Here is a 17,411-nt window from a genome sequence, read left to right as displayed (position 1 = left end):
ATTGTGATTTGTCTATTGATTTCATTGACCGAGTTTCCAAGTTATCCCACGTAAGGTTTCTCTAAATGAGATATTCTATTAAAAATTGATTTTTCCGTGTTAATTACATTAACAAAGTGAATACAAACGATTTCAAAAATGTGGCTCGACCAAGCGGATGGGTTCGCGGAGATTTTTCGCGGTTACCTTCCCTACTATTTGCTGGTAGTTTTCCCGATTTTCATCATTATGTCGCCAGCTAACCCTGTGGCGGCTTCTCATGAGTTTTCCGTGTACAGAATGCAGCAATACGACCTTCACACCGTTCCGCATGGTGAGTTGAAGTCAGAAAATTAAAGACTTTTTTGTAGTTAAAAAAAAGTTTGAGGTTATATTTCCCTTAAGAAATAAAAAAAAATTGGCACAAAGTTTATTTAAATAGAAGAATTACTTATTTGTGTGTTATTTAAAACAGTAAATATAGAGAAAATTGGCTATTCGCTCTCAGGTTTATATTATTGTAGTATTGCTTTCACTATCACATAATTCTGTTTACAGTTTGTGATAAGAACATTTATCAGATTCTAATGCTAATTTATGAATATTGTTTGTTAAGAGTTTGATTAGTTTTAGATACAGGCACCTAAGTGATGAAAATAGGGGCCAAGGGCAAATCCTCTTTGAGGCAAATACCTAATGCCTTGAAGTTCATTAGCTCATCCAGTTACTAAGCTGATAAGTTCTACATCATTATTCAATAAGTTTTATTTCCTGATGATACAGCAAAATATTATCTTTTCAGAGGCCATCTCATTAACCAATTTGGTACAGAGATAGTTTGCATCTCCGAGATAGATATAATATATGGGCTACTTTTTATACCAGAAATCTACACCTCTTTCTATCATTCTGTCCTCATTAGCAAAGATTAACTGGAAGAGAATACCTTTACTTTCACATTTACACTCTATTTTTATGTGCAGTTAAAAGTGTGAAATGAAACAAACAAGAACATATAATAATACTTTTTATTTTCATATAGGATGTCGCAGTGCCAGCTTTAATCTTGAAGGCAGGTCCCTATCTTCATGGAGCATGTCTCGCCACTGTGTGGTTGCTCGCATCCAGGATATCACCATTGATCAGTTTGTGGAGATTCGGAACAAGGCTGGTGCGCTGTTGCTAGTGCTGCCTAAGAATGATACTTTACTGACGGATGAACAGATAGAGGTTTTATATTTTAATATGAATATTATATTAACAGAATTCTTATGTTAATATGAATATTATTTGACAACTTCCCTGATGCAGTGAGAGGGCTGTGGTCTTGTTGTGGAGGTCTGGGGTTTGATTGCGGGCATGGGGCAATCTGGGAATGTATTCTTTCTAAATTGTCTCTGGTCTGGTCTGGTGGAAGGCTTTGGCCGTGGCTAGTTACCACCCTACTTGCAAAGCTGTGCTGCCAAGCAATTTAGTGTTCCGGTACAATGCTGTATAGAAAGTGATCAGGGGAATAAGTTAAATAAAACTGCCATACCCCTTCCAAGTTAGTCGGCTTCCATCATAGACGGCATCATCACTTACCATCAGGTTAGTTAGCAATCAAGGGCAACTTTATCAAAATTAAAAAAAAAACAGTCAAATCAATTAGAATTTAGAACCTATGATTCTTTTGCTACTCTGGTGAGACTCTTCATGGGTTATATTTGTAAAACGAAATTCCCTATTAAACTATCCATTTTTGTTTACAGCACATCAAACTCCTGGAAATGGCAATGATGCAGCAAGAGATCAGCATCCCAGTATACTTTGCCGAGTGGAGTCCCGACTTTGAGGATATCATCAAAGACTTGCAGCACAGCTTCATCACTGATGACAAGTCAGGAACTGCCCTGGAAGCCATGTTTAACACTGTGTCTTCTAATGGCTACCAGATTGGTAAGTGATGACAAATATAATATTATATTTTTAAATTATGTAATGCCCATTTTTGGCCATTATAATTAATCACTGAATTTCGACCCTTACGACTTGACATATGACTTATCGAGGCAGCTATTTGACCACATGTCATGAATTGCGACTATCATCATATGGGTCTTATTGGTCACACATACATACATATATACATACATAGACTGCTAAAATCATAACCCTTCCTTTTGGCTTTGCCGCAGTCGGGTAATAATTAACATCAGGCGACCTCATTTGCTCACTATTTTTATTTAAAAAAAAATTAACTTTTTTTATAGTTGTGTCAAGTCCCACCCCTGCCAAGATGGACACCAAACCAGTAACTCTTCACGGCAAGCTGGTGGGCCGTTCTGGAGCTGCACAAACCATTGTCATTGCTGCACATTACGACTCTTCTAGTGTTATTCCTGTAAGCAATTGTTTAATTCAATTCAATTCCCAAATATTGGCGTTTAGTTGTGCAAACTAGGCATAGATTGCTTCACCAGTGTCACATTTATGGAGAAGACACTAAGCAGATTGGTTGGTAAGACTAATGGTTAAATTTTGAGCATGTACAAAATTATAGTTATAGTTAGTATGGTATAGTATAGTATAGTAGTTATAGTTTTTTTTGTTAGATTGTTAGTCCTTAGCCTAGAACAAAACACAAATTGTCTAAGCAATTGTTTAATATATTTTCTGGTTGATGTACTATAGCCCTTTGACTTTGACATTCATGGTAAAGTGATCCCGAACATTCTGAGAAAATATTTGGAGACAATACTCTTACTAACTACTAGGTTATGCCCGCGACTTCGTCCGTGTGGATTACACAAATTTCAAACCCCTATTTTCCCCCTTTGGGGTTGAATTTTGAAAAATCCTTTCTTAGCGGATGCCTATGTCATAATAGCCTAGCTGCATGCTGAATTTCAGCTCGATCCGACCAGTAGTTTAGACTGTGCATTTATAGATCAGTTAGTCACCTTTTCCTTTTATATATTTAGGTTATACTTAGTTCTATTTTTCTTTTAAGTATGGAATTTTAAAAAGTCCAGTGGTTTTCCGACCGGCTTTCTCATTATATTTTGCAGAGGAACAGTTAACAAGTGCGGCAGATTATAATTTTTAAAGGATGTACCTACCTATGTTTATTGGGTATGAATTGGGTTCATTTCAGTCAAATTTTAAAGATAGTTTTTTTTCAGGAGCTTTCATTCGGTGCTGACTCAAACGCGTCAGGCGCAGTCGCGGTATTGGAGCTAGCGCGTATATTCTCAAGGCTCTACTCCACCGCCGCGGTGCGTGGAGGGCCTACCTTAGTCTTTATGCTGACATCTACTGGGCACTCTCTTAATTATTTCGCCACGAAAAAATGGTTGGAGGAACATTTGGATTCTGTGGATGCTTCCTTGTTACAGGTTTGTAAACTATATTAAAATTCCATGATATAGTCTAAGTGTAGGAATCATTTGAAACTCTATTACCATCTCTCATTCGACTTTATCTGACCAATTTTGTCAAAATTTAGTACTGAGACAACCTGCATTCCGGACATCGACATTTATGCTGTTTTGTATGTCCAAAATCCCAAACAATCGGTCAGATGCGAGTTGGACTCGTATACCATCGTACAATAAATAACACTTTAATTTTCATAGTGGTTATTTTGCAATTTTTACTATTTGTTGTTATAGCGGCAAACGAAATAAACATTTTGTGAACATTTCAACCCTTTACCTATTATGGTTCACGAGATACAGCCCGGTGACAGACGGACGGATGGCCAGCGGAGGCTTAGAAATAGGGTTCCGTTGGCGTTCTTCGCTCGCGGAACCCTAAAAATTGCCACGAGATTATTGTAAACCTAAATCCATGAGTCTAGTTTGGCACAAACTAAAAATTGTTTTTTTTTTTTTTGTAGGACATCTCCTTCGTTATGTGTCTAGACTCCATTTCATCTGGCCCGTTGACCATGCACGTCTCCAAACCCCCGAAAGCAGGGTCTCCAGCGCAATCCATGAAGTCCCGGATCGGAGCGCCGCTAGTACATAAGAAGATCAACTTGGCTGATGAGTTACTGGCTTGGCATCATGAGAGATTCAGTATAAGACGGATGACTGCATTCACTCTTAGCTCATTGCAGGTATGAGAAGTTTTGATTTTTTTGATTTATTGAATAATACCTACTACTACCTAGTATGCTTACAGCAACGCCAAATCATTTTACGCCAAACCAATTTCGCATGATTATGGTGTCATACTCATTTTCACGTGTGAAAATCGAAATAACACCATATTGTCACATCTCGGTTGTCTGTCTTTTGTCACATCTCAGGTTCTCTATTGTCAATCTCTTAGGTTGAAATCTGTAGAGGCCACTTTAAATTTCATTTGAAGCGAGACAGGTTTATCCCAGTGGTATAGCGCCGTCTCGTTTTAACAGTGTCTTAAGTCTGAGCAAAGCCAAAGTGCGCTCTATAGATCTCAGCTGTAGTACTTGTCATATCTTTAGTTCTTTTGTCATATCCCTCGGACATTTGTATTTATCCTTTGGACATTTGTCACATCTCTTTGACTTTTGTCTTCCTTTGAGTATATTTCACGCTGCTTGAAGTGTACAATATTTTTTTACAAATTAAAACACTTCCACATAAACACATGCACACTAACGTTTCGACAGATAAAAAATCGCAACGCAAATTTTTATCGGGCTGGATAAACACGCAAAAACATTTAAAATTTAATCAGTATTTTGTAACCGTAATCTGATATCCGATGCGGGTGAAACATATGTATCCGGAAAAGTTACGGATATGTGGCCATTTATAACATTTAGTGCTCAGGTTTTATGATGTGAAAATTCTGTGAATTTGTTCGTAAACGATATAAAAATTTCATATTGTCCAAAACTAGCTGAAATTATAGCCTAGCTATGTATAAGTCTATAGTTAGGTTCTAGGTGCGTGTGGTCTAGTTGTGATATCGCATATCAGACGATTTCGACGGGTAAGCAACATTGACTCAAGTCAGTAACTGAATGGGTGACGACTTTTTCATTTCCCGCATTTGGCGTAGAATTAATTAGTACTAGGTTATACCCGCGATATCGTTCGCGAGGACTACACTAATTTCAAACATCTATTTTAACCCCTTAGGCGTTGAATTTTCAAAAATGTAGTAAATCAAATCAAAAATAATGGCTATGTGCATGCCAAATTTCAGCCCAATCCGTCCAGTAGCTTGAGTTGTGTGTTGATAGATCAGTCAGTCAGTCAGTCAATTTTCCCTTTTATATTATTCAAATAGGTAAATAGAACAGATTAAGTCCTTGTCGGTCCCTGTTCTTACAGCAAAAATCGTTAGACTTACAACTGAAAATCCTGTAACAGTTGAATCATAAGCAAAAGGATCTGGGGGCCTATAAATAAGTACCTATTATTTGCAGAGTTATAAAGACCCATCAAGAAATACTCTACTGGACAGATACTCGGAGAGTTCCTTCAGGAGCATTGCTAAGAACATAGCTACCACGGCGAGAGCGCTCGCGTCACACATATACAACCTCACTGAGGAAGAAAATGACGAAGACTCCGCGCTGTATGATGATGCTTTGGTGAGTACTGGCTGACATTTTTCTTTTAAACACTCACTAAAGAAAAAAAGTCGGTTTACTGACGATAGTTGAACGTGACAACAAAGGCCGATTGTGCTTCTTTGTCGCTCGTTCCGCGCTCTCGCTTGCACTTCAAGCCTTACATGGAACGCCTCAGAGCGAGGTAACGCCGCATGAGTCATGTTTTTTCGTGCGTGCAGCCGGCTCTATCGAATTATAAGACGTTGTCACGTCAAAATACGAAGCCTCCGCTCTATATTATGAGGGTGCTTTGTATTATAGAAGCAGGCGTTATTTTGCAGAAGTCCATGATATACAAGGAACCAAAAGCTTAATTTGCTATAATCCGGCAAACCAACGAAATCTGTATGGTACGCAGCACCATACAAATTCCAACACCACTCGACGCGCGTTTCGCCCCGACACCGGAGCATCGTCAGGAGACGTAGACCTTACAATCTCTAATTGCAAATACCATACTGATTTCGTTGGTTTGGCGGATTATAGCAAATTAAGCTTTTGGTTCCGTGTATATGATGCTTTGGTGATTGATGCTATGATGTCACTTTTACTTTCAGTCATTTAGTATATTTATTACTTATGTTTACATTTTACATAAGACGAAGAAATAAACGTCAAGAACAAAGTTCAGTTGACGGGTTTAGACATGGCAGACAGACAGACAAGCAAGTGATCGCCAGCTTCTCATATTTTTATCTTGTTTGTTATAGAGCGTGGACGAGGCGTCAATCAAGCACTGGTACAAGTTCCTATCAACACAACCGAGGTCACCGCAGATTATCACTGCCACACCACCTAATGGTGGTGAGTAAACAATAATAATTATATTATTATATCAATTGCAAAAAGCTGTGGTAGCCTAGTGGTTAGAACGTCCGCCTCCGAATCGGAGATCGGGGGTTCGATCCCGGGCACGCACCACTAACTTTTCAGTTATGTGCGTTTTAAGCAATTAAATATCACTTGCTTTAACGGTGAAGGAAAACATCGTGAGGAAACCTGCATGCCTGAGAAGTTCTCCACGTTCTCAAAGGTGTGTGAAGTCTGCCAATCCGCATTGGGCCAGCGTGGCAGACTATGGCCTAAACCCTTCTCATTCTGAGAGGAGGCCCGTACTCAATAGTGGGGCGGAAATGGGTTGATCATGATGATTATATCAATTACTCTATTTTTAACGAAGGCCCACCACTAGGCGGACAGATGATTAAACCAGTCGCAGGGAGCCGCTGGATACACGCGGCGCAAGTCTGTGGCGAGTGGAAGTTCTCACAAAAGACCAGCAGTAGACAGTCCATCGGTATAATAATGATGAAGAGATTACTCTCTTCTTCAAAAGTTATTAGTAGTTTGCAGTCAAGGGCTAACTTATATCTGAATAATAATAAAAACACTTTTTCAAGGATTCCTTCTATCAATAAAAGTAGTCTAGATGAAGATCCCCAGATAAAACGGGTTTTTGGGATAAAACAGTTCATCATGTGAATAACTATTTAATATTTGCCAAAAATAAGGGATAAAAAGGTGTATTTATTTCGAAATCGCTTTGTAGGGGTGACAGGAGCGCTAGAGCGAGCGTTATCGCGATATATGGAGGTGACGGTCACCTCACACGCGGTGGACAAGCGCGAGCCGGAGTACGCGCTGTACCCGCCCACCAGAGCCCAGCTCTTCGTTTATAGGTAACAAGAACATTTAAATGTATAGTTCGCGACTGGTCGACATGGCAAACGGGGTGAGGACGACCCGCACACCAGCACCTCATCCACCCTCACCCGTAGCGAGTTAGCTGGTTGCCATCTCAACCTGTCGCGCACTATAGAATCGCTCGAAATCATGAAAGGAGATGGCCCAAAATTGCTCTAGAGTCGTTTCTAGTTTGTATAGTGAAAAATATCAAGAGACCTAACAATATAAATAATATTTTGAAAGACATAAATGACATGAAACCTAGGAACTTGAGGGGTTTTAAAATCATTCTAAAAAGAAGTCCAAGTTCCATTTATTAAAAGTAAATGAAATGTTATGGTACTCAATACGCAAATAACTACACTATCTAGGGTCAAAAATACTATTTATTTTTAATTTACTCAGGAAAAGTATAAAATAAAAAGTGTTATATCTTGTACGATGGTACGGAACCCTTAATGTTCGAGTCTGACTCGCACTTGGCCGGTTTTTTTAATCAATTAATTTTATTTGCAGTGTGAAGCCAGCAGTGTTCGACCTGATCCTCACTCTGGCGATCATCGCGTACCTCTCCGTGGTATACTTCGCGATACAGCTGTTCCCGCGCTTCTACGAGGAGTACGCCAAGATCGTCACCGGGAAACAGAAAATTAATTAGGGACAAGTTATTTATTTTATTTATAACTAGCTGATGCCCGCAGCTTCGCCCGCGTGGATTGGTCAGGTCCCCTGCAGCATCAGGATTGAGGAGTTGGACTCCAAATTTTTTAAGAAACAATGTCGCAAAGTTCCTCTATCGATTAAAAAAGAAATGACGCAAATCGGTTCAGAAATCTCGGAGATTTCGGTGTACATAGGTAGAAAAACACAACTCCCTTTTTGAAAGTCGGTTAAAAAAGTAGCCTATGTTACTCCCTGGTCAATTCTCTACTTGTCTGTGAAAATCCCGTCAAAATCGGTTCAGCCGTTCCCAAGATTAGCCTTTTCAAACAGACAGACAGACAGACAGACAAAAATTTTAAAAACGTGTGATTCAGTTATAGTATCGTTCAAATAACCATATGACCTTAATATGCGGTAGTTATTTCGAAATTACAGACAGACACTCCAATTTTATTTATTAGTATAGACTAGGGACACATGTACCAGAAATGGTATAACTAAAAGTTGCCTCAACTTTTTGTCAAGCGAACACAAGTGTCAGAAAAGAAAGAAAGATACACTAGATTCTATTCCCACTAGATTACAACATGGGGTTATTCAAGGGGTGGACCAACAAACTCCTGAAAGGCCGACAACGCATCGGCGGTACCTATGGTGCTGCAAATGTTCATGGGCGGCGGTAATCACTTAACAACAGGTGACCCGCCTGATCGTTTGGTCGCTATTAAAAAAAAAGTATTTATTTGTTTTTGGTGTCACAGATAAAAACAGAGACTACACAAATTTCAAACCCCTACTTTTCCCCCTTAGGGAATAAATTTTCAAAACTTTACTTTTTCTTAGCGGATGTCTACGTCATAATAGCTATCTGCATGCCGAATTTCAGCCCTACCCTTCCAGTAGTTTGTTGATAGATCAGTCAGTCAGTTAGCTTTTCCTTTTTATATAATAACTAGAGGATGCCCGCGGCTTCGCCCGCGTGGATTTCGGTTCTTTAAAATCCCGTGGGAACTCTTTGATTTTCCGGGATAAAAAGTAGCCTATGTCCTTCCCCGGGATGTATCCCATGTCTGTACATAATTTCATTCAAATCGGTTCAGCGGTTTGGCCGTGAAAACGTAGCAGACAGACAGACAGACAGACAGATAGACAGACAGACAGACAGACAGACACACTTTCGCATTTATAATATTAGTATGGATTTAGACGAAATAAAACTAATCTTAATTTTTGAGTTACGGTACGGTTATCTACGGTAGGTTTTAAACAATTTTACCCTGTTTCAAACAATGCAATATAGACATTTAAAATTAACATTAGTTTTTAACCCCCGACCCAAAAAGAGGGGTGTTTTAAGTTTAACGTGTGTATGAGTCTGTGGCATCGTAGCTCCTAAACTAATGAACCGATTTTGATTCAGTTTTTTTTGCTTGAAAGGTGGCTTGATCGAGAGTTTCTAAGCTATAATCCAAGAAAATCGGTTCAGCCGTTTGAAAGTTATCAGCTCTTTTCTAGTTACTGTTGTAACCTTCACTTGTCGGGGGTGTGATAAATTTTTAATTTACACTTGTATTTCAAAACTTAAATTAAGATAATATAAGGTAGTGTGGGGGTATGTATTAGATTGAAATTGGTCAAGGTATATGTATTTAAGTAGTTTACAAAAACGAACAAAATAATAATTTATTATATTGAGGTAATTTATAAAATAAATTTGTTAATAAATAGGGTAGATGCGTAGTTTGATATTGATAATAATTTTTTCAAACGCAATTTCAATTTCAAACGGTAAGTATGCATTCAATTAAAAATAGTGTTGGCATTGTTCTAAACCAAATTAAAAACTAATGTTAAAAAGAACTGTTTGTTCAGGTTTTAAAAAATTAAAGGAAGAGTGGATTCATCTCACACACCTGTATGAAAACTTTTTTTTTTTTTTATTCACTATAGGTAAGCGCTTGATCACACCTGATGGAAAGTGATGATATGGTCTAAGATGGGACGCGTTTAAAACTTGTAATGTCACTAATGTCTTTCATCCATTTTCTACCATTTAAAAACTACCACTTAATAAATAAAGGGCGTCTAACTTATTTCATTTTAAGCGAATTCATACGATTATTTCTGTTATGGCTTGATTGCCCTCAAAAAAAAATCGAGTCCCTATTCTATCGGCCAATCCCCACTGTTTATGTTTCTAAAAGTAAATTATATAAACTATACTATAAGTAAATAATAATAATTAGTTATAAGTTATAAATAAGTCACAGAAGCGACTCAAAGAGTTTATGAATTATGTTTTCTAATTTTATTGTTAAGATGAAATGGAGTGTGAAATAAATTATCATTAAAAAAATCATAAAAGACGTATAAATTAAAAGTATTAGTAAAAAAATAATTTCGGGGGTTTTGTCATAATATAACTATAATATATTTTCTATCGCGTAAATAACCCATAAATATATCATATAAAGAAATTATGAATATTTCAAAACAATTTATTGTCTCACAAGTAGTTTAATATATTCACAGAAATATTTAAATATATTGTTACATAATAGTTTTACCGTCCTCGAGTTCCTTGGATTGTAATTAAAGGTTTTTAGTCCAAACAATAACTCACAGAATATTTAACAATAGCTGAATATTTATTAACAAATACATAATATTATATTATTATAGCTAGCTGATTTTGTCCGTTCGTTTTGAAAATTTCAATGGCAAATCTTTGATTTTTCATCATATTAATTAATTATTATCATACTAGAGGATGCCCGCGACTTCGTCCACGTGGATTTAAGTTTTTAAAGATCCCGTGGGAATTGTTTGATTTTCCGGGATGAAAAGTTGCCTATGTCAATTACAGGGACGCAAGCTACCTCGGTACCTTTCATACGAATCGATCAAGCGGATGAGTATTTAGGAATCCCGCGGGAACTGTTTGTTTTTCCGGGATAAAAAGTAGCCTTTGTCCTTCCCCGGAGTGTATTCTAAGTCTGTACAAAATTTAAATAAAATCGGTTCAGCGGTTGAGCCGTGAAAGCGTAGCAGACAGACAGACAGACAGACACACTTTCGCATTTATAATATTATTAAGTATGGATTATGTCTATCTTCAAACAAAAAATCACGTTGGTCTGTTGCTCCTGCTGCGTGATTGAAGGACTAACTGACAAAAAAAAACCACTACAATAATATGGTAGTGATAATGATCGCAGCCCGCAAAGTTTTTGGCTTGAATGACAACCAAAGACCCCTGTGTAGTGTGTAGTACTACATACAGGTCTCTGGTTAAGTTTAAAGCTTAAAAGGTAACAGATAGATAGACAGTTTCCCATTTATCATAATTTTGAAACATGTAGAATAGATATTATAATCTATTTTTAAAGCGTAGAACCATTGCATCGACATTTTACTAGTCTACAGTGAGTAAATAATACATTTTTGTATGGTTAAGTTAGGTTTGAATATTTTTATTCATGTTTTTTTTTTTCATTTCTATACATTGCTTTGCGAAATATTAAACATAATATTACTCTATAGGTTTTATGTAAAACGCCCTTGTTTGAGACTGTTATAGAGTAATGTATGCTCTCCCTTATACTGTTGTAAATGCATTGTATTTTTTTGTTTGAATGAGAAAAGGAAAGGTCTGTTCAAAATTCAAATAGACCGCCAATTTTTAGGGTTCCGTACCTCAAAAGGAAAAACGGAACCCTTATAGGATCATTTTGTTGTCTGTCCGTCTGTCTGTCGTGACCTAGATTCACGAAAGGTGGGTAGGTGGGTCTTATAGCACAAGTAAAGGAATAAATCCGAAAACAGAATTTGTGCACGAAAAAAATTAAAATGTCTTCACAAAAAAATTAATTTACTAAGTCACATATAGATGGCGCTGTTGCCATTAACTTGCTGAGTTGCAAATAAAAATATTAAAATATCTTGTACGATGCTACGGAACCCTTCGTATGCGAGTCCGACTCGCACTTTACCAGTTTTTTTCACATAGAATCACATGAATCATCCATGAATCACATCTTGACATGCTTTGATCCAATCAATCATAGTCATAGATTATTTATAGACATCACTCGTCTATAGAATAGACACGTATATACTAAAATAATTGTTCTACCTTCAATGGATTAGAACTTAATGTCGCCCCACAAGTGTCGCGCATCGTGGTCGCGTATCAATGTCGCGGTCGCGGTCGCGCGTCGCTGTCGCATAGCTTTAGCTGCCTTTAGATGGTCTAGATTCGTTTTCCACTTATATCTAGATTTCAATGTAGGTATATTCATACTACAATAACATCACCTTTTAGGTTGAGATCTATAGAGTGAACTTTGACTTAGACTTCTTTAAGGTGGATGCGACGGGCTTGCCCGCGAAATCAAATTTTATTTGGTTTTCGCAATTTGTAAACTAATACGACAAAGTATTCTTATGGCATTCTGTTTGCGACAACAGCAGTATCATCCCCACCTATTTATTTAAAAATCTTTACTTGAAAGGGCCGGACCCTTAAGACCTTTAAGAAATTAGCTCTAGTATAGACTGTAACTCACAAATTAGTCGATACTAGAGCTAATTTCTTAAACTGGACCTTATCAAGTAATGATTTTTATATAAACACGTGGAAATGATACTCCCATTGTCGCTACTAGAATGCCATAAGCCTACTTTGTCGTATTAGTTTACAAATTGCGAAAAACAAAATTAAATTTGAATTTCGCGCGCAGACCCGTCGCTTGCCCCTTAAGGGCGCTTTTAGTGTCACGCGGATTTGCTCACGCACGCGGGATTGGACCGCATGCGTAAAATTTCACGCTGCGGATCATACGCAGCATGAGTTTCAGTTTTCTACGGGCTGCGTAACGGTATAGACGTGTTCAAAAATGATCAATGTCAGAAGAATATGTGTCGCTTACATACTTTACAAACGACGAAACAAGAAGACAAGAGTACATGTTGATCCCTTTCTTGAAAATAGGCTTCTTGCTGGGGCGTTTGTTACACGCTTTGGAAAACTACAAAATAATGAACGTAAATTTAAAAATTACTTTCGAATGTCCATTCGTTCTTTTGATGAACTGTTGTGTAAAATTGAGAATAAGCTACAAAAAAGCAGTTTACGAAGGATTACAATACAACCGATTGAGAGGCTCGCTATTACATTAAGGTAAGTTTTAAATTTTAAATATTTAATTTCCTGCTATGATTTAGTGGAAAGGGATTTGAACAGGTAGGATAAACGTTTTTTGACTTCAAATTACTGTCATGTGTAAATTTACATGTGCAAAAAAAAAATTTTGTCATGTACTCTGAAATTTCATTGTTCATAATTTCATTCAATTTCATGTTGAAATTTCATTAAATAAGATTATTTCACTCATAAAATGTCGCCATTAAAGTGGAATCATTCCTACCTTTCATCACACGCTACTTATTATAATATAGATAAAAGTTATAGGTTTGCACATGACAGTAATTTAAAGTCAAAAAAAGTCCTTAATTGGTTTGGGATTGGTACGTTCAACCTACATACACAATCCTTTTTTTTATCTGATAAAGTACACATGGCCACAGATCAAGTTACCCAAAACCAGCATAAATGGAACTCGCGCCTTGCGTATTATCATACTTAGGTAACCCGTCGGAGTCCCGCTTATACTGGATTTGAGTAACTTGATCTGTGCCGTGTGTACAACCGCACTCATATGACTAAACAAACAATTAGAGAGAAACTGGAGAAAAAAAGTTAATCGTACTCATTTTAATAAAAAGAGTTTTATTCATAAATTAAAAAATCAAATTTTACATCATTCATTTCTTTGTAAATTTGTATCCTGAGCGTTGACATTACTTTCGCCTGTAGATGATGTTGTTGCTGGGGTATAAATTACGTCATAAGACGTGATATTAAACAGGCCGCTTTCAGTCGAAATAAGAGTTTCATTGTCATTCACTGCAGCAGAACTAATAGCATTGTCGTTAAGACTCGAAGTATCCTGGATTATACTATTGGTTTGGTAATCTTGATTTATCGGTGACAAACTGTCAAGCTCAGTAAAAGCACTAGAACTTGTTGTAGGTATGGGACTGTAGTATGCAGGTTGTGTTTGACTTTCCATTTCCATAACTATATTTAACACTTTTGTTCTGAACATTAGTTTTTGATATCTAGTGAATCTTTTTAATGAAGGCTGCAGAGACTGAAAGAAAGCCAAATCCTCACTTTCTAGCTCCAGTTGATTAGACTTTAAGCATTCTAATAACTGTGCCTCAAATTCAGATGGTGCTTGCTTTTTAGATTTTACTTGTTTTTGTTTTGATGTTGGGTGAGAACTTTCTTGACGTGAAGTATCTGGTTGCGTGGACTCATTAGGTGTTTCTAAATTACTTTGTTCAGACATTTCTTCACAGAGTGACTCTTCTCCAGCAGTTTCCGTTGTACTGTCTAAGAAAGTCAAAATGTCATAGTAAGAATATTTCTTCTTCTTCTTCTTACTCCCAGAGCCGGATGGCTGATTTTTTTCAGATATCTTGTCTTTCTGGTAAGTGTCCCTTGCTGTTCGCCAGCGTTGTTGTATTTTCTTGTCTGAAATGACAAAATATAATAAGTAAGTGGCAAAAGTACACACAGTTTCAGATCAAGTTACCCAAAACCAGTACCAATAAACGGAACTTGCTAGGGCCTCGCCGGGCGCCGAGTCGTCTACGATAATAAACAACGCATGAGTCCTGTTTATACTGGTTTTGGGAAGCTTGATCTGTGGCCGTGTGTACAAATCTGATATTAGTTGGAAATTTAACTGCATTCGATTAAAGGCCCTCCTTAATTCACACATGTTGTCAACTTTACACTGTCTCATGAAGCATTAGATAAATCAAGCAATATATATATACCTATACAGAGTGGAAAAATAAGGCCGCAGTTGAAGGAAAAGTACCCTTAGGCGCAACGCAAACGGCGGGCCGGCGCAGGCCGGTCAATTTCGCCGCGAACGATAGCGCAAAGTGAATCTTATACTAGACGCAGACGGCGCGGCCCGGGCGGCGCGGCGCAGACATCGACGAAATAATTCATTTTTTACAAAAATAATTAGAACTTCATTTAAGGATTTTTGGAAAAACACCGGATTGAATCGGGCAATTTGTTTATTTGTTACAGTAAAATTTGCCATCATCAAAATTAAGGTGAAAACTTCCGGAAGTCACTAGCGCTGTAAGTTTTTAATTTGTTTTAACAAAAATTTGCTTTATTTGCATCTGTCAACCTTCATGAAGGAGGACATCTTGTAATGTAAATATTGCCTGAAATAAACGATATTTCATTATATTATATTATATATATTTATTAGATTCCTTTCATTTGCCGGAAATTTTACCATAGGGGTTAATTTATACAGAGAAGATTTCTTATAAAATATTTACAGCATAGTTATGTGTCTCAAATCTGCTAAAAGTGGCCACTTTTAGCAGATATGAGATACATAACTATACTTCGAACTTTTCATATGAAATCATAACTGCATAAATACCCCCCTATGATAAAATTTTCGGCAAATCATAGAAATCTAACGTAGCTATAGTACTGTAGTTAAAACGAATTAAAAACTTCTAGCGCTAGCTACTTCCGTGCCCTTTCACCTTAAGGGTATTTATTTTTCTTCTGAAGTAAAATTCGAGCGGTGCATGCTGTCTTATGTCTGATGTCAGCATTATTAATATATTATGTTATCATATTATTAATATATTGTTTTTGTTTTCAGATATTTGGCAACTGGTAATACATTCACTGATCTACACTATTCCTATGTGATTGGAATTGCAACAATTAGCGAAATAGTAAGACAAGTTTGTTACATAATATGGATTGAACTAAAGTCTGAATGTATTCCACAGCTTAATGGGATCAAATGGAAAGAAATCGCAGAGGGATTTCTCACATATACAAATTTTCCTAATTGCTTGGGTGCAATTGATGGAAAACATATAAGAGTGATTCGGCCGCCGCACAGTGGATCACTATATTTTAATTATAAGAAATATTATTCTGTAGTGCTCCTCGCAATGTGTGATGCTGATTATAATTTTACATATATTAATGTCGGTACCAGTGGAAGCAACGCCGATTCAACCATCTTTAGAAGGAGTCAATTGTATACGAAACTGGAAAGTAACACGTTGGGTATCCCTGACCCGCAAGAGTTGCCTATTATTTGCCCCGAAGTAGCTTATCCATCTAGTGTAAGAGCAAAGTTGCCGTTCGTGATAGTGGGAGACGAGGCATTTGGTTTATCATCACATGTGATGCGGCCTTATGCTCGTGATAATTTACCTTACAAAAAGAAAATATTTAATTACCGTCTGTCCAGAGCTAGAAGGTACATAGAATGCACTTTTGGAATTATGTCAAATAAATTTAGAATATTTCACAGATCCATGAATGTCAAGTTAGATCTAGCACAATTAATAGTCAAGACGGCATGTGTACTTCACAATTTCATAAGGAAACGGGATGGCTACAAGGTCAGCCATACATTTGTCACAAATGGTTTTACGGGACCACTACCCAGGCAGCAGACTGAAAGTAGTAATACGTCGGCAAGTAATATCAGAGATATATTTGCAGATTACTTTATCAATGAAGGAAAAGTCTCCTGGCAACACCGATATATAATTAATTAACTAAACTCAAAAGGTTTTAGAAGGTTTTTGATGTTATTTGTGAATTAAATAATTATGCTTATATTAATAAAGTAATGATGCTTGTATAAATAAAATAATGAACCAAACACATACCCGCCTCTTTTCTTTCCTCTTCGCTCAAATTTTCGTAGTTAGGTGCCAATTCCTTCAAAATATCTCTCCATGCAGCCTCCCTCGCGTCCCTGTTTTTGTATAATTCATTGCGTTTATCCCACAAAACGGGCCGCAGATGAACTTCAATGATTACTCGTTCTGTATCGATTTTCATTTCGGTAGTACAATACGGCGCGTGCGCCCCGCTCGACTCTAAAATGGGCACTGAAGTTGTAGGCAGCGCTTACGCATGCGGATACCCCGCACCGGGGTGACGCCCCGCACAGCGCCCCGCGTCCCGCGTGCGTTTATCACGCTTTACAATAGATACCTATATGAAATTGTTCTTTGCGGATGCTACGCATGCGGTCCAATCCCGCGTGCGTGAGCAAATCCGCGTGACACTAAAAGCGCCCTAAGGACGGATTCATGCCCACTATATAACGCTGTCTCGTTTTAAGTGTTAAGCAAAGTCAAAGTTCCCTCTATAGATTCCGGCCTTAGTCTTTGCTTTATTGCACTGTATATAGGCGAGTGATCTCTGATTAGTTTTTATAAGTTGAAGGAGTCTTAAAGTTTTTTTCGATACGGTGTTGTGTGTAGAACAAAATGTAATGTGTTAGGTGAAAATGGTATACTTTGCATGGAGAGGAATTATAAACTATTTTGGTTTTGAAAATGT

At 37.3% G+C, this 17,411-nt stretch overlaps 2 protein-coding genes across 3 annotated transcripts in view; both read left to right on the top strand.

Moving 5' to 3' along the window:
- Positions 1–10: 10 nt before the first annotated feature.
- LOC123875738 (nicalin-1) overlaps positions 11–17,411 on the top strand; it is a 33,379-nt gene continuing 15,978 nt past the window's right edge. The window contains exons 1-10 of one of the 2 annotated variants that reach the window (XR_006798203.1): positions 11–313; positions 1,022–1,209; positions 1,731–1,917; positions 2,232–2,362; positions 3,144–3,356; positions 3,860–4,081; positions 5,384–5,551; positions 6,283–6,376; positions 7,122–7,251; positions 7,775–7,928. Coding sequence is in view for 1 of the 2 variants with exons in the window: in XM_045921758.1 (XP_045777714.1) it covers positions 139–313; positions 1,022–1,209; positions 1,731–1,917; positions 2,232–2,362; positions 3,144–3,356; positions 3,860–4,081; positions 5,384–5,551; positions 6,283–6,376; positions 7,122–7,251; positions 7,775–7,916 (1,650 nt within the window). In the remaining variant the exon portion in view is untranslated. Of the gene's footprint in view, positions 314–1,021; positions 1,210–1,730; positions 1,918–2,231; positions 2,363–3,143; positions 3,357–3,859; positions 4,082–5,383; positions 5,552–6,282; positions 6,377–7,121; positions 7,252–7,774; positions 8,041–17,411 lie in introns of those variants that run through there. The other variant, XM_045921758.1, reaches the window with a different exon arrangement.
- Positions 12,667–17,408, top strand: LOC123875745 (protein ANTAGONIST OF LIKE HETEROCHROMATIN PROTEIN 1-like). Its single transcript, XM_045921775.1, has 2 exons — positions 12,667–13,103; positions 15,697–17,408. Exons 1-2 carry the CDS (start codon positions 12,820–12,822, stop codon positions 16,613–16,615), a joined length of 1,203 nt encoding a protein of 400 aa, XP_045777731.1. The 5' UTR covers positions 12,667–12,819; the 3' UTR covers positions 16,616–17,408.

This window comes from Maniola jurtina, chromosome 20, assembly GCF_905333055.1.
Source record: "Maniola jurtina chromosome 20, ilManJurt1.1, whole genome shotgun sequence".
In the NCBI taxonomy this organism is placed as follows: Eukaryota; Metazoa; Arthropoda; class Insecta; order Lepidoptera; family Nymphalidae; genus Maniola; species Maniola jurtina.
This window is presented reverse-complemented; position numbering and strand designations above follow the sequence as displayed.